The sequence below is a fragment of the Cynoglossus semilaevis genome, chromosome 5, assembly GCF_000523025.1.
Source record: "Cynoglossus semilaevis isolate Cse_v1.0 chromosome 5, Cse_v1.0, whole genome shotgun sequence".
Classification (NCBI taxonomy): domain Eukaryota; kingdom Metazoa; phylum Chordata; class Actinopteri; order Pleuronectiformes; family Cynoglossidae; genus Cynoglossus; species Cynoglossus semilaevis.
The window spans coordinates 6,763,438-6,784,380 of record NC_024311.1 but is presented as its reverse complement, the minus strand read 5'-3'; the positions used below and the strand labels follow the sequence as shown (position 1 = coordinate 6,784,380).

At 50.1% G+C, this 20,943-nt stretch overlaps 1 protein-coding gene across 1 annotated transcript in view; it reads left to right on the top strand.

Annotated features, from left to right (window-relative positions):
• dmxl2 (Dmx-like 2) overlaps nucleotides 1-20,937 on the top strand; it is a 27,460-nt gene extending 6,523 nt beyond the window's left edge. Inside the window, exons 9-54 of the mRNA XM_008310174.2 lie at nucleotides 796-976; nucleotides 1,065-1,245; nucleotides 1,781-1,999; nucleotides 2,102-2,373; nucleotides 2,500-2,760; nucleotides 2,846-3,075; nucleotides 3,216-3,418; nucleotides 3,525-3,646; nucleotides 3,728-3,817; nucleotides 3,902-4,004; nucleotides 4,106-4,213; nucleotides 4,448-4,675; nucleotides 4,843-5,129; nucleotides 5,416-5,588; nucleotides 6,874-7,513; nucleotides 7,618-7,947; nucleotides 8,025-8,141; nucleotides 8,314-8,449; nucleotides 8,583-8,693; nucleotides 8,809-8,978; nucleotides 9,094-9,191; nucleotides 9,446-9,611; nucleotides 9,680-9,944; nucleotides 10,088-10,287; nucleotides 10,449-10,853; nucleotides 10,943-11,125; nucleotides 11,236-11,529; nucleotides 12,251-12,442; nucleotides 12,536-12,612; nucleotides 12,732-12,862; nucleotides 12,951-13,196; nucleotides 15,170-15,357; nucleotides 15,704-15,837; nucleotides 15,937-16,022; nucleotides 16,104-16,305; nucleotides 16,495-16,612; nucleotides 17,819-17,905; nucleotides 18,061-18,182; nucleotides 18,291-18,429; nucleotides 18,522-18,582; nucleotides 18,771-18,898; nucleotides 19,186-19,263; nucleotides 19,384-19,475; nucleotides 19,565-19,617; nucleotides 19,949-20,166; nucleotides 20,240-20,937. Of these exons, the coding sequence (XP_008308396.1) occupies nucleotides 796-976; nucleotides 1,065-1,245; nucleotides 1,781-1,999; nucleotides 2,102-2,373; nucleotides 2,500-2,760; nucleotides 2,846-3,075; nucleotides 3,216-3,418; nucleotides 3,525-3,646; nucleotides 3,728-3,817; nucleotides 3,902-4,004; nucleotides 4,106-4,213; nucleotides 4,448-4,675; nucleotides 4,843-5,129; nucleotides 5,416-5,588; nucleotides 6,874-7,513; nucleotides 7,618-7,947; nucleotides 8,025-8,141; nucleotides 8,314-8,449; nucleotides 8,583-8,693; nucleotides 8,809-8,978; nucleotides 9,094-9,191; nucleotides 9,446-9,611; nucleotides 9,680-9,944; nucleotides 10,088-10,287; nucleotides 10,449-10,853; nucleotides 10,943-11,125; nucleotides 11,236-11,529; nucleotides 12,251-12,442; nucleotides 12,536-12,612; nucleotides 12,732-12,862; nucleotides 12,951-13,196; nucleotides 15,170-15,357; nucleotides 15,704-15,837; nucleotides 15,937-16,022; nucleotides 16,104-16,305; nucleotides 16,495-16,612; nucleotides 17,819-17,905; nucleotides 18,061-18,182; nucleotides 18,291-18,429; nucleotides 18,522-18,582; nucleotides 18,771-18,898; nucleotides 19,186-19,263; nucleotides 19,384-19,475; nucleotides 19,565-19,617; nucleotides 19,949-20,166; nucleotides 20,240-20,449 (8,335 nt within the window). The 3' untranslated portion in view covers nucleotides 20,450-20,937. The remainder of the gene's footprint in view (nucleotides 1-795; nucleotides 977-1,064; nucleotides 1,246-1,780; nucleotides 2,000-2,101; nucleotides 2,374-2,499; nucleotides 2,761-2,845; nucleotides 3,076-3,215; nucleotides 3,419-3,524; nucleotides 3,647-3,727; nucleotides 3,818-3,901; nucleotides 4,005-4,105; nucleotides 4,214-4,447; nucleotides 4,676-4,842; nucleotides 5,130-5,415; nucleotides 5,589-6,873; nucleotides 7,514-7,617; nucleotides 7,948-8,024; nucleotides 8,142-8,313; nucleotides 8,450-8,582; nucleotides 8,694-8,808; nucleotides 8,979-9,093; nucleotides 9,192-9,445; nucleotides 9,612-9,679; nucleotides 9,945-10,087; nucleotides 10,288-10,448; nucleotides 10,854-10,942; nucleotides 11,126-11,235; nucleotides 11,530-12,250; nucleotides 12,443-12,535; nucleotides 12,613-12,731; nucleotides 12,863-12,950; nucleotides 13,197-15,169; nucleotides 15,358-15,703; nucleotides 15,838-15,936; nucleotides 16,023-16,103; nucleotides 16,306-16,494; nucleotides 16,613-17,818; nucleotides 17,906-18,060; nucleotides 18,183-18,290; nucleotides 18,430-18,521; nucleotides 18,583-18,770; nucleotides 18,899-19,185; nucleotides 19,264-19,383; nucleotides 19,476-19,564; nucleotides 19,618-19,948; nucleotides 20,167-20,239) is intronic.
• The last annotated feature ends 6 nt before the right edge of the window (nucleotides 20,938-20,943 follow it).

Genomic DNA, 20,943 nt, shown 5'->3' with positions numbered 1-20,943 from the left:
TGGGTTTCCCCCCTTTTTTCCCCCCCCCCCCCCCCCCATCGACACATTCACAGCTATTGCTTCAAAACTCCACTGAACGTCATCAAAATTACGAATTATAATAATTTGATCGACTCAGTGTCACTGCGGTAACTCCGCGTCCCCCACTTTGGGAACCACTGCTTCATTGAAAGGCTGTGTGCGTCATTGTTGTTGTTGGAGCCCGTGCTGAAGCCTGTGTTTACGACCCGACATTTGATACTCGCTGTGTAATTGTCATCTGATGACACGTGTCCAGGAAAGTCATTACACGGAGGACAACAGCAGGACAACAGCTGCTGCTACTACAGTTGTTTGTGTTTCTGTTCCTCCAGAACCGCTTCGTCTGTCCACATCGCTAAGTGGTCTCCTGACGGCGAGTATTTTGCGACAGTGGGAAAGGTACGACATCACTGGAACTTTGGTTAAAAAGTTTCTCAACAGCTGCACCACCTGTGGTAACAGCATTTGTTCATCAACCTTCACAGGATGACTGTTTACTCAAAGTGTGGTACCCGACCACGGCCTGGCGTTCGGCCGTCGTTGTCCAGGACCCCTATGATAAAAAGCCCCCTAGTGTTCACTTCTCATTTGTTTACCTGGCTCATCCTCGCTCCGTCACTGGTATGTCATGGAGGAAGACCAGCAAGTACATGACCAAGTAAGAACACCGTACTTCCTACTTTTTTGTAGGGGGTGAGGGAGGGTGGGAGGTCGTGGGGGTTATTTCATATGAGAAGAAACTGGATGTTTTAAACATGAACCTTGTTTTTCCAGGGGTTCTGTGTGCAATGTGATGCTGACGTCCTGCGAGGACGGTGTGTGTCGGCTGTGGTCAGAGACCCTGCTCCCAGAGGACAGCCTGCTGGGGGGCCAGATTTCTGAGAACACACTCTCTTTCAGCTCAACTCTGCCGGGCCTGACTGGTAATAAGGACAAGATCCAGCATGCTCTGGAGGTGGGGGCCGGTACAGACCGTACACTGACGAAGACCCCGTCAGATAAAGCACTCGTTCTGATTCTTCTTCTGTCCCTTGTCTGTTCAGTCCATCCACCACTTGAAGCATTTACGCCGTGGACGACGACGGTCCTCCGCCCTGGTGGCGCACAGCGAGCTGCTGCCCACTCAGCTGGCCACGCAGGACGTGCACACGAACCGCAACATCGCCCACCACGCTAACGCCCTCTGTCATTTCCACATCTCTGCCAGTATTAACCCCAACACGGGTGAGTCACAAAGTCCTCAGACAGATTTCAAAGTCAGAGCAAATGGAACATTTTAATCAAACTTCAAACGATTGAAGCTCATTAACAGGTTCAGATCCAGAACCGTCAAATGTTTTAGTCCAAAAGTGAAAGAACATTTATAGTCCACTGTGACTGGAGTCAAAGACTTCCTCCAGTGTGAATTCCCCTGTGATACAGTTCAGACCTGTTCTACAGGATGTACCACAATCAGTGCATTTGTTCCGTCTCTGAAAAAACCCAGTGATTAGCGCCTCCTACAGGAACAGTGGGCTGCACTTCAGTAATCATACAGGGGAGGGGTTTTTATGATCACACACCACAACACAACAGTTCTATGGTTACGAGTCAGTCGTGGTATAAATATATGTTTTTTCAGTTTGTTGTAGAACTTTCAGGTTAACTCTCATATCGAGGAAGTATGTTTTGATTTTACAGTCAAGTTAAACTGTTTAAGTTGTCTGGTCTGTCAGTCAGTGACCTCATAATGACCTGATAACCCCCCCTCCTCCCGCAGACATCCCCACAGTAGTGGCCGACTCTGCGGTGTTCAACCCAGACGACGGCTCTGGCGGCGGGGGTTTTGTCGTCCACTGGCTCAACAACAAGGACCTGAGCTTCACTTCTTCCATGGACCTTTTTATGGTGCAGCTGAGAAAGTTCTCGGAGCAGCAGTTGGACCAGACCACTGAGGACCTGCTGGAACCTGACGGCTCCCCCATGAAGTTTGACTTTGGTACATGCACCCCTGGACCACTGAGTCCTTCCTCTCAGTAGGACGTGTATTGGTTCTGTTAAAGTAGTGGAAAAAATATATATATTTTTTCTTGCTGTCTAGACTTGGACGACATATCAGACAAAGCCTCCTCAGACCAGGGTGAGGAAGGGGAGCTCGGGGAGCAGGGCAGCACCAAGGCGTCCTCCCCTGGATCCAGCTCCAGCATCCCCCTGCCTTCAATGCTGCTGGAGAGGAAGATGGAGATTCTGACCACAGAGTGGAACAAGAGTCCAGACATGCTGTTCACCATCCACCCTGTAGATGGCTCCTTCCTGGTTTGGCACGTCAAGTACCTGGATGAATTTAACCAGGGCATCTTCAGACAGGTCCAGGTCAGCAGGATTCAGACCACAAGCCTTATTTTTATTTATTTGGTTTTTTTGACTTTCCCTTAATATTTTTTTTTGACTTTCCCTTAAAACAAATGGCTCATACATCTTCCCCTTCTCTCCCACTAGGTGTCCTTCTCGTCCCGTATACCGGTGGCGTTCCCCACAGGTGACGCCAACTCCCTGAGTAAGAACATCCTGATGTACGCCTGCACGCTGAGCACCGCTGACAGAGGTGGAGAACAGGAGCGGAGGCCCCGTCTCAGCCACTCCGTGTCGGCCTCAGGTGGTCTGGGTTCACCTGCTCTGACCCCCCGTCACAGTCCCTGCCCTGGCATCAGTCCCGCCGTCATGATGGTTTCTAAACACGTGGATGGATCCCTTAACCAGGTGCAGTCCTGTTTGATATTCAGTGGAACCCTCTGTGTGTGTTCAGCCCTCCCCGTTCTGACACTTGTTTCCCGGGTCTTTACAGTGGGCGGTTACATTCGCCGAGCGCTCCGCCTTCTCTAACGTGTTGACCGTCTCCCATAAGTTCCGCTACTGCGGCCACCGCTTCCATCTTAATGACCAGGCCTGCCACACGGTGCTGCCTCTGCTGCTGACGTCGTCTCATCACAACGCCCTCCTCACACCCCCCTCCGCTCCTGGCAGCCTGGAGGGGGAGCCGCTGCCGACGTTCCCTCAGATCAAAGGACCTTTGAGGTATGAGGAAGAAACACTCAGATCAAAGGACCTTTGAGGTATGAAACGTCCACCATCCATCCTGTCCAGACCAGTGACCAAACTGACTGTGGTCACAGATGAGGACTGAACACATGTATTTTTACCTTATTATTTAGCAGGAAGCAGTTACGTAACGCAGCCACACGGACCTTCCACGACCCCAACGCCATTTACAGTGAACTGATCCTGTGGAGGGTGGATCACATCGGCCCTCTGTCCTGCACCGGGGGGGTCTCTGAACTGGCCCGGATCAACTCCCTGCACACCTCTGCCTTCAGCAACGTGGCCTGGCTGCCCACACTGATCCCCAGCACAGTACTGGGTAAAAACACCTTTGGATTTCACACGGGTGGAAACAGTCCGTCAGAACTGATTAGTCAGCGAGTGATTGTTAAAAATGAAACGTTTTTTTCTCTTGATTTTCTCAGGAACTTACTGCAACAGTGCCAGCGCCTGCTTCGTGGCCTCTGATGGTAAAAACCTGCGTCTCTACCAGGCCGTGGTTGATGCTAGAAAACTATTGGACGAGCTGTCGGATCCTGAAACATCTGTGAGTGAAGACAAAAAAGTTTTTGAATGATTTGTGTCTGTTTTTCCCGTTCACGTCTCACAGTCTCCTGTGTCTGCTCAGAAACTGGTGGGTGAAGTGTTTAACATCGTCAGCCAACAGTCCACGGCCCGGCCGGGCTGTATCATAGAGTTGGACATCATCACCAATCAGGTAAGAGGTCATGTGACCACTCCTCACACTCACCTGTCCTGTCCTGTTCCGTTCTGATCCGTTCCGTTCCGTCCTGTGGTCCAGTGTGGTGCCAACACTCAGCTGCTGCACGTCTTCCAAGAGGACTTCATCCTGGGTTACAAACCTCAGAGAGAATCTGAAGAATCCTCTCCGTCATCTGGTGAAGGTACGCTGACCTGCACACGTTTGGATCCTGGATCAACTCTGAACCAAGACTTTGATTTCATTTTCCTCTTTAATCATCTTTGATGTTTCTTCATCCACCAGCTCCGTTCTCTGAGAAGTTCTTCCTGGTGGTGATAGAAAAGGACCTGAACAGGAACTCGGTTCTGCAGATGTGGCACCTGCACCTCAAGTCTGTGCAGGCCTGTGTTGGTATGTGGACTGGGGTTCAAGAAGAACCGTCTAACTGAGTGGTTCTCAAACTACACTACACACATGCCTCTTTTGGTACTTGGGCTCCCTCTAGAGGTCACTAGAGGCATTTGTTTAACATGGGGATTAGGTGAGGGGGCCTACGGCTTTGTGTGTGTGGGGGGGGGATCAGGGTTTGATATTGTTATTGTTGGTGTTAGATGTTTGAGAACCACTGCCTGTGTTTCTGCTCAGATGAACCCAACCAGGACTACAGTCTCCAGAGTCAGCTGACTGTTCCCAGCCGCGTGGCAAACGCAGACTCGTCTCCTGAGACCTCTCCGATCAGACCACTGCCACGATCCGTCTCCACGGCCAACCTACAGTCGGCCAGCAAACTCATCCACAGCTCCAAGCTGGTGTACAGCAAACGACTGGACCTCCCCCACGGGGTGGAAGTGATCCGAGCAACGCCCTCTGCAGGTTGGAAATGTCAACGTCATGCAATATATACAGCCATACTGTACACACATACTGTATATATTTTTACTGACATTTTTTCTTTGTCATGAAAGAAAATCTGGTTTAAAAATATACAGATACAAAAGTTCAGAAAATGTATTCACAATATAAATATATATTTTTTGCAGGTCATCTTAGCTCCTCCTCCATCTACCCCGTGTGCCTGGCTCCGTACCTAATCGTCACGACCTGTTCTGATTCTCGCGTTCGGTTCTGGCGCTGTGCCGTGGAGGGCGATGAAGCGAACAGTGAGGACGATCGGGACAAATGCACGTACCACTGGGAGCCGTGGGCCCTGATGAACGAGGAGGAGGACAACAACAGCGCCGTGTGTGTGTCGGGCCGACCCGTGGCCGTCTCCTGCTCCTACATCGGCCGGCTGGCTGTGGCCTTTAAAATGCCACGACCCGGACAGGTGGGTCTTTGGGTGTTGAGTATGTGTACCAGATGCTGTGGTACACAGGATACCATGGTGAACTAACCTGCAGTCAGAGCCAAGCTTTAAAACTATTTAAATAAAAACAAACGTCTCAATGAGTCTGTGGGTACAACGACCAGCCCGTAATCGATCTTTCAGTGAAACACTGTGCGCACTGGAATGACAGGTTATTTTTATTTGTCACTAACTCTGGTAACAGGGACTCAGTTCTGTCCGTGTGAACCCTTCAGTCAGTGGACTTTTTCTCTTGTCTTGTCTGTAGCTGCAGACCTCTGAGAAGGACTTCTCCATGTACGTGTCCATCTATGAGTGTGAGTCAACCGGTGGCTCTGAGTGGGTTCTGGAGCAAACCCTTCACCTGGACGACTACACCAGACCCACGTCAACTCTGGACCCAAGAGTCAGTGTGGACTCCAACCTGTTTGTCTACAGCAGGTCAGTCCGTCTGCGTCACGTCTCTCCATCACTGCATGTCCAGTGTCTTCGTCACTAACTTCTGGTTTTTCCCGAACCAGGTCCGACCTGTACATGACCCGGGACCACAGTTCCCCCAACATCAAGCACTACGTCCATCTGGACTGGCTGTCCAAGGAGGACGGATCGCATATTCTCACGGTCGGGGTCGGATCCAACATTCTCATGTACGGCCGTATTTCTGGGATGGTCAACGAGCAGACCAGCAGCAAAGAGGGGGTGGCCGTCATCACCCTTCCTCTAGGGGGCAGTATCAAACAGGGCATCCGCTCACGCTGGATTCTGCTTCGCTCGGTGGACCTCTTGTCGTCAGTGGACGGCACTCCGTCCCTGCCGGTGTCCCTGTCCTGGGTGAGGGACGGAATCCTGGTGGTGGGGATGGACTGTGAAATGCACGTGTACGCCCAGTGGCACCAGGACAAAAAGACCGGGGAGGGGGACGAGGGGAACCCGTTCTCCACGGACATCTCCGGAGGACAGACCTCTGTGTTTGAAGGCAGAGCCCGGTCAAAGAGTGTGTTTGAAGGCAGCACCGCCGTGGACGAGGCCCTGCGTGCCCCGGCAGGACTTCAGGAAGGGGGGCTGTTTGAGGCCGCTCACTCCCTCTCCCCTACTCTCCCCCAGTACCATCCTACTCAGCTTTTAGAGGCTCCTGCTCCTACATCGGCCGGCTGGCTGTGGCCTTTAAAATGCCACGACCCGGACAGGTGGGTCTTTGGGTGTTGAGTATGTGTACCAGATGCTGTGGTACACAGGATACCATGGTGAACTAACCTGCAGTCAGAGCCAAGCTTTAAAACTATTTAAATAAAAACAAACGTCTCAATGAGTCTGTGGGTACAACGACCAGCCCGTAATCGATCTTTCAGTGAAACACTGTGCGCACTGGAATGACAGGTTATTTTTATTTGTCACTAACTCTGGTAACAGGGACTCAGTTCTGTCCGTGTGAACCCTTCAGTCAGTGGACTTTTTCTCTTGTCTTGTCTGTAGCTGCAGACCTCTGAGAAGGACTTCTCCATGTACGTGTCCATCTATGAGTGTGAGTCAACCGGTGGCTCTGAGTGGGTTCTGGAGCAAACCCTTCACCTGGACGACTACACCAGACCCACGTCAACTCTGGACCCAAGAGTCAGTGTGGACTCCAACCTGTTTGTCTACAGCAGGTCAGTCCGTCTGCGTCACGTCTCTCCATCACTGCATGTCCAGTGTCTTCGTCACTAACTTCTGGTTTTTCCCGAACCAGGTCCGACCTGTACATGACCCGGGACCACAGTTCCCCCAACATCAAGCACTACGTCCATCTGGACTGGCTGTCCAAGGAGGACGGATCGCATATTCTCACGGTCGGGGTCGGATCCAACATTCTCATGTACGGCCGTATTTCTGGGATGGTCAACGAGCAGACCAGCAGCAAAGAGGGGGTGGCCGTCATCACCCTTCCTCTAGGGGGCAGTATCAAACAGGGCATCCGCTCACGCTGGATTCTGCTTCGCTCGGTGGACCTCTTGTCGTCAGTGGACGGCACTCCGTCCCTGCCGGTGTCCCTGTCCTGGGTGAGGGACGGAATCCTGGTGGTGGGGATGGACTGTGAAATGCATGTGTACGCCCAGTGGCACCAGGACAAAAAGACCGGGGAGGGGGACGAGGGGAACCCGTTCTCCACGGACATCTCCGGAGGACAGACCTCTGTGTTTGAAGGCAGAGCCCGGTCAAAGAGTGTGTTTGAAGGCAGCACCGCCGTGGACGAGGCCCTGCGTGCCCCGGCAGGACTTCAGGAAGGGGGGCTGTTTGAGGCCGCTCACTCCCTCTCCCCTACTCTCCCCCAGTACCATCCTACTCAGCTTTTAGAACTGATGGACCTGGGCAAGGTTCGACGTGCCAAGGTGTGGGAATATTTTTTTTTTTTTAAAGATTTGATTTTTTATCAGTTAACTAACTAAAACACAGTGACGTTAATCAGCTGTTGACCTTTGATCCCGTCTCGTAGGCCATCCTCGCTCACCTGGTGAAGTGTATCGCCGGTGAAGTGGCGGTGGTGAGGGATGTGGAGGCAGGCGAGGGCGGAGCCAGGAGACATCTGTCCAGAACCATCAGTGTGACCGGCAGCACAGCCAAGGACACCATCGTGGCCGGACGTGACGGGGGCAGGGACTACACCGAGATCAACTCCATCCCCCCTCTCCCCCTCTACGCACTCATGTTGGCAGATCTGGACACTTCCTACAAAGGACCAGAGGAGGCGGTGAAGGGAACGAAGATGGCAGACGGTGAGGGGTCTAACCAGTCCTCAGAGGACCAGTACGCAGATCTCTTCCAGGTAGGTTTTCAAACCCCCACCACCACCACCTTTGATGTCAGTGTGTCGTCCATTGATGTTTTGGCCTTCGTCTCCAGGTACCGACAGTCACCACCGACGACTTTGTCAGCTTGGCTACGGACAAACCGGAGAAGTCTCGAGTCATCAACCTCTCTCAGTATGGACCCACCTACTTTGGACCAGAGCACGCTCAGGTTCTGACTCTGACTTTCTCCCCGTTCCTACTAGAACCATGTCAATGGCACATCATGATGAAAAAGTTCTGGGTCGGAACTTTATGACAAACATTCAGTGTTTGTTTTGGAGGGGGGAGGATGATAACAGATGTGTACAGTTCTTTTCATCTTTTTTCTCTGTGGTGTCCAGGTTCTGTCCAGTCACCTCATGCACTCCAGCCTACCTGGGCTGACCAGACTGGAGCAGATGTTCTTGGTGGCCTTGGCTGATACTGTCGCCACGACCAGTGCTGAGGTCACAAGCTCCAACGACCAGAAGTACTCAGGTACCATGGGTCAGAGTATTTCCTCTGACAGGAGTATGTGTAGTGAAGTGAAGCGAATACTGAAGTATTTGTGTTTGTTTTTAACGTCCACTGTTGGAGCTGATGAGGCTGATGGTTGTGGTGTGTGTCTTAGGTGGGGAGGCTCTGGATGAGTGTGGACTCAGGTACCTCCTGGCCATGCGTCTTCATACCTGCCTGCTCACTTCGCTGCCCCCCCTCTACCGTATGCAGTTACTTCATCAAGGTAAAAAAAAGATCTGTCCTTCCTTTGAATAAACCTCCTAGCTTCTTATTTCCATGTTAATGTTATAAAACCAGCCTGTTTAACCCTAACCCTCTTGTCTGTCTGTCTGTTTCAGGCCTGTCTACGTGTCACTTCGCCTGGGCCTTCCACTCAGAGGCAGAGGAAGAACTGCTGAACATGATCCCAGCCATGCAGAGAGGCGACCCCCAGTGGTCGGAGCTCAGAGCTGTTGGGGTCGGCTGGTGGATTCGCAACATCAACACTCTGCGCAAAATGGTGGAGAAGGTACTGGAACATTGTTGTATTTTCAGGTTGAGAGGTCGATTGTGAGGGGGGGGGCTGATCCTGGTTCTTTTTTGTTATGATTGTTCTGACGGTCATGTGTGGTCTGTGTCATCAGTTAGGTAAAGCTGCCTTCCAGAGAAACAACGATCCTTTAGATGCTGCTCTCTTCTACTTGGCCATGAAGAAGAAAGCTGTCCTGTGGGGTCTGTTCAGGTGGGACTGATCGAGTTCAACATCAGAACACTCAGTGTCAGAGGTCTTCAACGTTTTTCAGGCCACATAACATGTGAATAATAATAATAATAATAAAAAAAATTCATGACCTCCCAGCAACACTTATGTGAACCCCTTGGTGGGCTGCGAACCCCCTGTTGAAGACCTCTGATCTCCATCGTAGCTTGTTGAACACTGAGTCAGCAGCAGGTGGCACTGTAGTTCAGTGGAGTCTTGTGGTGGTCTTTCCTCAGGTCTCAGCACGAAGAGAAGATGACTCAGTTCTTCAAGAACAACTTCAGTGAAGATCGATGGAGGAAGGCCGCTCTGAAAAACGCTTTCTCTCTGCTGGGGAAGCAGCGCTTTGAACAGGCGGCTGCCTTTTTCCTTCTGGCCGGATCACTGAAGGACGCCATCGAGGTGAGTACGTACGTATGATCACTGGGCCGTCGAGTTTCTTTCATTAATTCTCTGCTGCTGTCGCTCAGGTCATGATGGAGAAGATGGAGGATCTCCAGCTGGCTATGATCGTAGCCCGGTTGTACGAGGCGGACTTTGAGAACTCCTCCACCTGCCAGGGCCTGCTGTATGAGAAGGTGCTGGGCTGCAACAGGGACGGCAGTGGGTACCACTGTTCCCGACTGCACCCCGACCCGTTCCTCCGCAGCATAGCCTACTGGATTATGAAGGATTACACCAAAGCCCTGGACACACTGTTGGAGCGGATCCCCAAAGACGACGACGACAATCCTGGTCAGTCGGTTTATTACACACACACTGATATTATTAGAGGTGACGCACTGTGACTGTTGGTGTTGCAATGTTGCTTTGTTATACTCATCACTTTGTTTTTTTTCTGTCTCCCACCGTATCCCACCTTTTTCTCCCCCCGTCAGATGAGATGGTGAAATCCTGCAACCCTGTGGTGTTCAGTTTCTACAACTACCTGAGAACCCACCCTCTGATCATCCGTCGCCACTTTGCCAACCCCGAAGCCACGACAACCGTGGGCCTAACAGCTGAGAGGAACAGAGTGGACGAGATCAACCTGATCGAACGCAAACTCTTCTTCACCACGGCCAACGCACACTTCAAGGTGTCATAAATCACACATGGAACCCTAACCCTGAAGACTGAGTCTGCTGTTTGGTTTAATGTTTATGGTTCAAAGTTGCAATACTGTCACCTAGTGGGACAGGAAGTAAAAGAAGAAAACAGAGAACAGTGACATTGATGGATTTCTTTTTTGTTTTTCAGGTGGGCTGTCCAGTTCTGGCTCTAGAAGTTCTATCCAAGATTCCAAAAGTGACCAAGAAGTCTAGCTCCTCCCCTCTAAGCAAAGCTTCATCTAAGGCTAACTTAAACTCAAGCCATCCCCTGGAGAACGGCACCCAGGGAGGGGACGACTGGGGGCCTCCAGCAGCTCCTGTCTCTGCCTGGGCGGTAAACGACAGCGCAGCTATATTGGACTGGAGCCAGCCTGTGGTGAAGCTGGAGGACGATGAGCTGAATCTCGACTGGGGAGAGAATAAGATGGAGGAGGATGATGATGAAGATGATGAAGACGAAGGAGGTCTGACCATGAAGGAACCAGAATCTCAGACCAAAGTTGATGTGAGCTCAGTGAGTGGTGGGTCCAAACTGCAGAGAGGAGACTCACAGGTAGGTGGTGTAGGTCTGGGACCATGGACTAAATGCACAGCTTCAGAGTGTGAGAGTCAGAGTTGGACCAAAGCCTCTCTTCATTTCAGGTTGAGCCGGAGGTTGATGTCATAGCAGAGCAGCTGAAGTTCCGTGCCTGTCTGAAGATCCTGATGACGGAGCTGCGTACGTTGGCCACCGGGTTCGAGGTGGACGGCGGGAAGCTCCGCTTCCAGCTCTACAACTGGCTGGAGAAGGAGATCGCTGCCATGCATAAGATCTGCAATTACAAGGTGAGGTCGATGGTCCTTCACATCTGTGTAATATTTGTGCATGGTTTAATTTTACTCTGAAAGACAACGTTCACCCTGCATGTTATCAACTTCCTGATGTTGACCCACAGGTGGAAGGAAAGGAGGATTCAGAAGCTGAGCGCTGGCGAGACCACCCGGCTTCAGTGGACATCCCAGATGAACTTCTGGAGCAGTCTGAGGCCGGAGCTTATCAGCGGCACCAGATGGAGAGGCGTTGCCTCCAAGCGAAGCAGCAGCACTCGGAGAGACGCAAGGCCTGGCTGAGGAAGAACCAGGCCCTGCTGAGGGTCTTTCTGTCCTACTGCAGCCTTCATGGGGCCAAAGGGGGAGGAGTTACCTCAGTCCGCATGGAGCTCATCTTCCTCCTGCAGGAGAGCCAGCAGGTAGACACGCCCACTCTGGTGATTCTGCTCAGGCTCCTCTGGGAAGCTGTTTCCATTCAATACTGTATATGAGCCCATGTTGAGAACCACAGGTTTGATCACAACAAGGTCAGACATTTTCATCCGTCCGAGGGTTTATAACTGTTAGAGCGCATAAGTCAAACTCAAGGCCCGCGGGTGTCAAACTCAAGGCCCGCGGGCCACATCTTGATAGCCCACCAGACACAGCTTAGTATATAGTTGTCTTTAATCACATCTTGATAGCCCACCAAAGACAACTATATACTAAACGCAGTTTAGTATATAGTTGTCTTTATGTGAAAGTCTACAGTGGGTGAGTTTACACTAATGTTCACAAGACAGGTTAAGTGCAGAAAACGGACCTGCAGTCTAGTTATTAGCACAGTCACTAGATAGGAAACATCCAGTGCTAATGTAGGCTACATGCTAACCAGGTGCCTAGTACTAGCCTGTGTGGCAGCTGTCCCAGGATGTTGCTGTGGATATAGACAGTTCAAGTTAAAAGGATAAAAGTTTGACTTCTGGTTCTCGCCCCCTAGTGGTACATGGGCGACTCTGTTATTATGATGTTTAGGACCTGTTTTAGTGCTGCCTACTGCCCACAAATTCTGAGTGTCCATCCCTGGTCTGTCAGTCCCTTTTCTTTGTGTTCTAGTCCCACTCATCTCTGATCCTTCTGTGACTCTGTCTCCCCCTGTAGGAGACCACAGTGAAGCAGCTGCAGTCACCCCTGCCCCTGCCCACCACACTCCCTCTGCTGTCAGCTTGTATTGCCTCTACTAAGACCGTCATAGCCAATCCAGTGCTTCACCTCAGCAACCACATTCACGACATCCTGCACACCATCACCCTCATGGAGGCGCCGCCGCACCCTGACATCATAGACGATCGGGTCAGAACTTTAACTCATTCAGTTCCTGATGACAACATTTTTTACAGTTGCCTCCTTTCTGTTCTGAACATGAAAATGTCTCTTTTTTTTCAGGTCAGTACTCTACACACACTGGCAGCGTCTCTGTCGGCCTGCATCTACCAGGCTCTGTGTGACAGCCACAGCTACAGGTAACGGTTGTTGTTTCCAGGGCTGACTACACCAGGACTGTTGTAGCTAACGTTAGCTCTGGTGTCTGTAACAAAAATGTTTTTTTGTTTTTGTTTTTTGTTTTCTTGTTGCTTTGCAGCAGCCAGACCGAGGCCAACCAGTTCACAGGGATGGTGTACCAAGGCCTGCTGCTCAGTGAGAGGAAACGTCTCCGCACCGAGAGCATTGAAGAACATATAACTCCAAACTCTGCTCCTGCCCAGTGGCCAGGTGAGGCCGTTCTACTGTTCTGAATGTTCTACGGACTGGTTCTGCTGCCTACAGAACATGTTGGACATGTTTGTGTTTTCATCCACAGGGGTGTCTTCTCTGATTTCTCTGTTGACCTCTGCCAGAGAGGAGGACCAGCCCAGACTCAACGTCCTGCTGTGTGAAGCAGTGGTGGCGGTTTATCTGGCGCTGCTCATCCACGGCCTCGGCACTCACAGCAGCAACGAACTCTTCCGTCTGGCCGCTCACCCGCTCAACAACCGTATGTGGGCTGCCGTCTTTGGAGGAGGGGCCAAAGTCGTTATTAAGCCAAAGAGACCAGAGCCCCCGCCAGGTAAAACCTAATATAAAATGTCGCTCTTCGTTTGTCCACGATGTTCTACACTTTTCTTCTGCTCTCCCTGTCGTCCTCTTCCTTCACCTGGACTTCTGTCACAGTCTCACCTGGTCCGTCAGGTGTGCCTCACATTAACCCTGATGTTCACACAGGCCTGTACTGTCAATGCTGCTGCTGTGTCAGTGTGACCCTGTGTTAGTTTGCCCTCTACCCTGTGTCCCAGTGCCAGCTGAGTTTGAGGTACCCAGACCAGAGGAGTCTGAAGAAAAGACAGGAAGACCTGAGCAGTGCAGCCTAAGCCCAAACCCCACTCCCATTCCCACTGAACCCCAGCGCCCCAAACGACCTCCTCCTCCCCTTTTAAAGGGGGAGGGGTCGGGCACTAGGGCACCAGCACCTCAGGCCAGCTGTGAGTAACTGGGCTGGTGACTTGCAGTGCTGGTTTGCAGGATTGCAGTGCATGGTAGTTGTTGAAGGTTTGTGGTGTTGCAGATGATGCCTGAACAAGCTGCTGCTGAATGTCCAACAAATAATGTCCACTAATGCTTCCAGACAGTCATCTGTGTTCAGTGTTATGATGACGCAGCCACTGCGTGTGAGAGAGTGTGTGTGTGTGTGTGTTACATTGCATGTCTGCTCTGTAACGCCCCCTGGTTCTCATCATGTCGTGTCATTCTCCTTGAACCACCGTAGCACCTACAGGTCTTAGCCGGGATTGTTCAGCACCGAAGCCTGAGCAGCTCCCCCCTCAGGCTAACTCTGAATATGACGCCACGCCAGGTACAACTTTAGAAGACTGGTTTAATACCACAGTAGGGTTCACCTAGTTCTGGTTGGTTCAGTCTATACCAGTTGATGGCCAGTAGGGGAGTTATTTAATTGTAAGAAGCTCCAGCAGATTTAGGGTTGAACTGATTAATCAGTGTATAATTCTGCAGTCGTCCACGTACAGAACCTGCTGTGATTTGACCCAGTGTAGGTGGAAGAACCAGGGGCAATAAACCTGTGCATATTGCACCTCTCAACCTAATGCCCCCTGTTCTTGGGTTGTGTTTTTTGGTGTACACAGATATGAGCCGGCAATTAAAATATTATCCAGCTTATTCCTGGACTGTAATTTTCCCCATGATTCAACTGTGGATATAATGGATATTATGGAAATATTAAACCAGAAATTGTCCAGTTATAGACATGCACCATCTCTGGAAGTGCTTTATTGTCTGGTTTAATCTAAATTGGATTCTAGAAAAGACATTATTATTATTATTATTATTGTTATTATTATTATTATAGTGTGAATACATTTTACGTTACAGTCAGCACAGTTGGCGTTAACACACTGATGTTAACACAGATGCTAACATGAACATATCTCCATATCATAACACCCATGTGGCTCCGCCCTGTTTGCCTCTGTTAACGGCTGTGGACACAAACAGTTGCTGATCACTGAACACACCGACCATTGTTTGATGTCCTTCAGTACTCTGTGTATTTCTGTACCATCAACTACATGAAGTATTGACCTACTCACTGTGTAGTACGTGTGTTTCTAACTGCACTGTCTGGTTTGTATCTCATCTCATTGCGTCTGGTCTGGCAGCAGACACAGTGGCCCCCGGTGGCGGTGCAGGTTCGTGCGTCATGCCTTGTGTCGTGCCTCCATTTAAATGTTTGTATCTGTGCATCTGCATCTCTTTTATGTCTTTGATTTATTTTTCTCCACAAGGCGTAGAGTTGACGTGATATTCCAAATGGTTTGGATTAGGAAAATAACAGTTAGTTTTCAGTAGCTCTGTGGTGGAGTGTGTGCAGTGTGTGACTTCCTCCTGAACAAACCCTTGACTTCCTGAAGTGACGCCTCAGTCTCAGACCACGGTCTGCAGTCCTGGGCTTCAGACCAAGACCTTTTCTGAGTTTGTTCTTTAAAATGTCCCTTTGATTTAACCCCTCCCCCACTTGTCCATCAGCTTCCCCGCAGCCTGCAGTGGAGGACGTGGACAGATACAGGCGGAGGTTCAACATGAGGATGCTGGTTCCGGGACGGCCCATAAAGGAGACACCGACCAACCCACCTCCTGTGCCCACAGAGAGACCCACCTACAGGGAGAAGTTCATCCCCCCAGAGCTGAGCATGTGGGACTACTTTGTGGCCAAAGTACGCACCAACATGTTTATTAATGTGACAGATCCCAAACTAGAATCCTATTGGTCAATGTAACAGCAGCTTCTAGTTTACTAATATTCTTAATAGACGGGTGGGCAGCAGAAACTAGAACTTCTAGTTTATTAATATTCTTAATAGAAGGGTGGGCAGCAGAAACTAGAAATATTTTCTTACAAAAACTTTTTATGTAACCTAGAGTAGGGGGCGCTCTCACTGTGGTGTGTTCTGAGGAGAATGGACTCTAGAATCTTTTGTGCCCTGACGTGACCAGGGTGGGGCGGTGCCACGACACACGCCCTTCACTGACTAATTTGACTGTTTCCTGTGGTTTTCTCAGCCCTTCCTGCCGCTCTCAGACAGCAACGCACTGTGTGACTCGGACGAAAGCGGCGGCGAAGACGATGACGATGACGAGGACGCCTTCCTGTCTGACACACAGATAACGGAGCACTCCGACCCCAACTCCTACAGGTAGAACCCGACCCTGTGGTCCACCGTGTCAGTTAGTGCATCGGTCTGTGTCGGGTTTTAAACCTGGTATCTCTGTCTGTCCGACCGTGTGGTAAACAGCTGGGCTCTGATCCGACTGGTCATGGTGAAACTGGCTCATCACAACGTGAAGAACTTCCTTCCTCTAACCGGCCTGGACTTCACTGGTACAGAACCACATCATCTCTGATCCCTGATTGGCTGACGTCAGCGGTGTACAGTATAATTCTCTGTTCTTCCTGTTCCAGACCTGCCCGTCACTTCGCCGTTCAGCAACGCCGTTCTGAAGATCCTAGAGAACTGGGAGCAGCTCCTGTTGGAGCGGATGAACAAATTTGACGGCCCGCCTCCCAACTACATCAACACTTACCCCACTGACCTCAGCGCTGGAGGTGGCCCCGCCATTCTGCGACACAAGGCCATGCTGGAGCCCGACAACACACCCTTCAAGTATGAACCCAGTGTTTAATTGTACTGGTAGACCCTACTCACCAGGTCGGGGTCATCAGACAGGAAGTAGAACCTGGGGTTGATCTAAACACTTTCCTAAAACTTGTTAAACTGAGTTTACTTTGTGGTCACTGCTGTAGAATCAGACGCAGACAGAACCTGACCTCCGTCCGTTTGTTTGTCCTGCAGAACAAAGAACCACCAGTCGTTCCCGGCCCGCCGTCTCTGGCACTTCCTGGTCAAACAGGATGTTCTTCAGGACACTCTGGTCCGTTACATCTTCACTAAGAAGAGGAAGCAGAGTGAGGTCAGTGGGAAACGTGCACACACGTGCGTCTGCTGTCTGTTCACATCACGTTTTACTCCTCTTAAATTTTGGATCTTAACTTTTTTTAAGTTTATTTTAATTTGTTGTTTTTGGTTTCACTGTCACTGTTGACAAATCAGTATATTATATACAGTATATACTGTGTCTATATAAATATATACACATACAGGTGACAGTCTGTGACTCATTAGTCCAGACTGCTGCTGTGACATCCACCTGAACACTGGACAAACTTATCTCAGATTCTTGGTTGTTGTTTTACCTTCAAATATTGTTTCAATGTAAACAAAAGGTTTTTCTTATTTTTTTCATTCCATCTTTATTTTTTGTGTGTGTGTGTGTGTGTTTGTTTGCATGTGTTTTGTGCTGTGTCGTGTTGTGTGTCCATCCTGCCTGTGTGTGTTGTGGTGTAGTCTGTAGACAACCATGTGGACCATAAAAGCCAAAACTGCATAGCAGGAGCTAGCCACCCCGCTAAGGTAGTATCACCGTCTGTGACGGCCCAGGCCTCGCCTCACAGTCTCTCCCTCTCTCTCTCCCTCCCTCTCTCACTGCGGGCCGTCTGTCTTCATCCTCACCTACATCACCTCCATCTGACACCTGATAAAATCAAACCTCCTGATTTGTTGTTTTTTCCACATTTCTACTTCCTGTTGTTGTCTTTTAGCTGAACTGTTTGGACTGGACCTGAAGCCCAAACACTGGTCCACGACAAAGAAGGGGCAGCTGAGAAGGAGGATGGAGGGGGAGAAAGAACGTCAGAAGACAGTGGTGCCTTGGGGTGGAGGTGGAGGAGGAGGAGGGGGGTCTCCACTGTCAGTGATTGATTTTTAACCCCCCAGTCTTTTCTTTTGACTGTCTTGAAAATATTCAGCATTCAGTACTTGTACAAACGCAGTAGTCGTGTGTACATATATAATACCGTTTTCGTTCAGAGAACCAGCAGCAGGTTCTCAAACCAAGATTTCTCTAAAGGATCCTGCTCTGTCAGACTCCTGGGTGTTTTCTCTGATCATATATAAACTGTTAGAACCTTCTACAGTTTAACGTTGTTCTTCTCTCTGGTTCAGATATCCTAAACGTACACACCAGCCTAAAACTACTGCACAGTACCGTCCAGAGTAAAGATCTGTTCTAGAGTTCCATCAAAACTAGATTGATTTTTGTTTTTGTTTTTTTTTCCAGGTGGAGGCAGACCTGGGGTATCCAGGGGGCAAAGCTAAAATCATTCATAAGGAGTCTGACATCATCATGGCCTTCGCCATCAACAAGGTGAGACGTTGAAAAAAGAAAAAAAAATTCACTGCTACTGACGTCCAGACACCGTGTGGTGAATTCAGGGACTGTTTATTATTGTCAATGTCCTGAATGTTTGTTTTTGGACTGGTGTGAACTGGTGTGAACTGGTGTGAACTCCATGTTTCCAGGCCAACTCTAATGAGATCGTGCTGGCCTCCACCCATGACGTCCAGGAGGTGGACGTGTCCACCCTGGTGTCCGTGCAGCCCTACACCTGGATCGGAGACGACTTTGACAAAGAGTCTCGCAGGTTTGAACCAAACATTTGTTGTTGTTTTTTTTCATGTCACTTCTTCAAACCTGAGAGACTGAGGTGTGGACTGGTGTGTCTCCAAAATGTCTCCAAAATGTCTCCCAGCTCCGACGACATCGACTATCGCTCCTCACACACCAACATCGCCCAGGCCAGCGCTGTGCCCTTCGCACCTCCACAGATGCACGTGTCTGCATCTATGCCCTGGCTGGGCAGTGGTCAGACCAGCATGGGGGCCAGTGTGGTACGAACCTACACACACACACACACACACACACACACACACACACACAGGATAAATCATTTTACCTAACTTTTTTTGTGTTTGTTTTGCAGATTATGAAAAGGAATCTTAATAATGTGAAGAGGATGACGTCCCACCCCATCTACCAGTACTGTGAGTCAGTCGTCAGCTGTAGAAACAACAACACGCTGCAGTCGATCGACAGATTAAACTGTATTGATCCCTCAGGAGTTAAATTAAAATTAATTTTTTAACTTCCGTCTGTTTTGTTGTCCATGTTTTGTTTTTCCTGTTGTTTGTGTGTCTGTGTGTGTGTGTGTGTGTGTGTTTGTGTGTGTCAGACGTGACTGGGGCTCAGGACGGCAGTGTGAGAATGTTTGAATGGAACAGACCTCAGCAGCTCATCTGCTTCAGACAAGCAGGAAACGCCCGAGTCACCAGGCTGTACTTCAACTCCCAGGGCAACAAGGTCAGTACACACACACACACACACACACACACACACACACACACCACAAATACACATATATGTCTGTTCATGTATATGCACAGATCTATAAATATAAGTTGATGTAAGTGGCCACCATGGAAACAGTCCTTGTAACACCGTGCTGGGCAGTGCATGCTGGGTAAAAGTGACTAAAACATACAGTTTAGATACAAATGTAGTGAAAAGTCAGTAAATAGACGACACGTCAACAAGTGTGTGCCCTGCCGTCGGCCGTGGTGCTGATGTTCTTCTGGGATCTTCTACAGTGTGGAGTAGCTGATGGAGAAGGTTTCCTCAGCCTGTGGCAGGTCAATCAGACGTCATCGAACCCCAAACCCTACCTGGTGAGGTCACCTCCAGCCTCACTCTTCTGTGTAGAGAAAAACAGAGTTTTTGATTTTTTTTTTTTTAAAACCCCCCCCCCCACCCCACCCCCCCCCCCCCCCCCCACTCTACCTCCACAGAGTTGGCAGTGCCACACAAAGACCTGCGGTGACTTTGCCTTCATCACTTCCTCCAGCCTCATCGCCACTGCAGGACAGTCCAATGACAACAGGTCAGTGTCTGTACTGCGGTGTCTGTACTGCACTGTTTCATGTTCATAACTCGTATAAAGTCAACAGTGTGGTTTTTCTCTGTCTACAGAAACGTCTGCCTGTGGGACACTCTGATTTCTCCCAGCAACACCATGGTTCACGGTAATAACAAAAAATAAAAAAGTTTACTCACAGTCTCCTGGGTGTGAAACCTGGACTCCAGCAACACCATGGTTCACGGTAATAAAAAAAAATAAAGTTTACTCACAGTCACAGGGTGTGAAACCTGGGCCTATAAGAAGAGGAGGTTTTCCTCACCGCCGTTACTCCCGGTGGACAAGATCTGTGTGTTTTTGTCAAACTGTTAAAGCCCTTTGAGCTGCATGGTTGTATGAACTGTGCCGTACAAATACAGTTCTTATGATTATCATTATTATGGTTCATGTGTTAACTGCACACTTTTGTTCACTCCTCTTCTCACCCACTTTCCCAGCATTCCCCTGCCATGAGAACGGGGCCACTGTACTGCAGTACGCTCCCAAGCAGCAGCTGCTGATCACCGGGGGCAGGAAGGGCTTCGTGTGTGTGTTCGACATCCGCCAGAGGCAGCTGCTCCACACGTTCCAGGCCCACGACTCGGCCATCAAGGCCCTGGCCCTGGACGCCTTCGAGGACTTCTTTGTCACCGGCTCAGCTGAGGGGAACATGAAGGTGACCCAGACTCTGCCCCCGACCCTCAGCTTCATCTGACTCCGTTGGTGTTAACCCTCCTTTCTGTTTCCAGGTGTGGAAGTTAGCCGGCCACGGACTCATGCACTCGTTCAGCAGCGAGCACGCCAAGCAGTCCATCTTCCGCAACATCGGCGCAGGTGTCATGCAGGTGGAGACGCGACCAGGCAATCGCATCTTCACCTGCGGCGCAGACGGCACGCTGAAGATGCGCGTCCTCCCTGACCGCTACAACATCCCCAACGGCCTGGTGGACGTCCTGTAGAGGCCCCGCCCACCGTCGAGAAGATCCAAAGAGACGAGAAGACATCGACATAAAAAGCTAACGTCACACTTCATCCCTAGTTTCACAGAATGAAGGACGCGTCGCCACGCTTTTGTCCCCCTGCCCCCGGTGTTTGTGGGTTTGCTGCTGTGGTGAATCCGGATGAGAAACAGAGCTGCAAATGTTTCCCTTTTTCCCCCAAAGCCTAAAAGCAAAGTAACAAGCAGAGGTTTTCACCCTCGGTTTCCAACGCTCGACTTCCTGTCATTTCCCTGAAGAATCTCTCGTCTATAGAGCGCGTCCGTAGGGAAGCTATGCATGTCCTGTTCTCGTGAAGCGGTGCAATCACAGGCCTGATGATAGTGATAGTTTTTGTTTTGTTTTTTTTAAGTACGTAACTGTTCTTGTCATGTCGTGATCACAGCGAACATTTCTGGGCGTCTACTGTAACCTGCACTGTGGTCGAGTACGTCAGTCGTTGGAATCTGATTTTT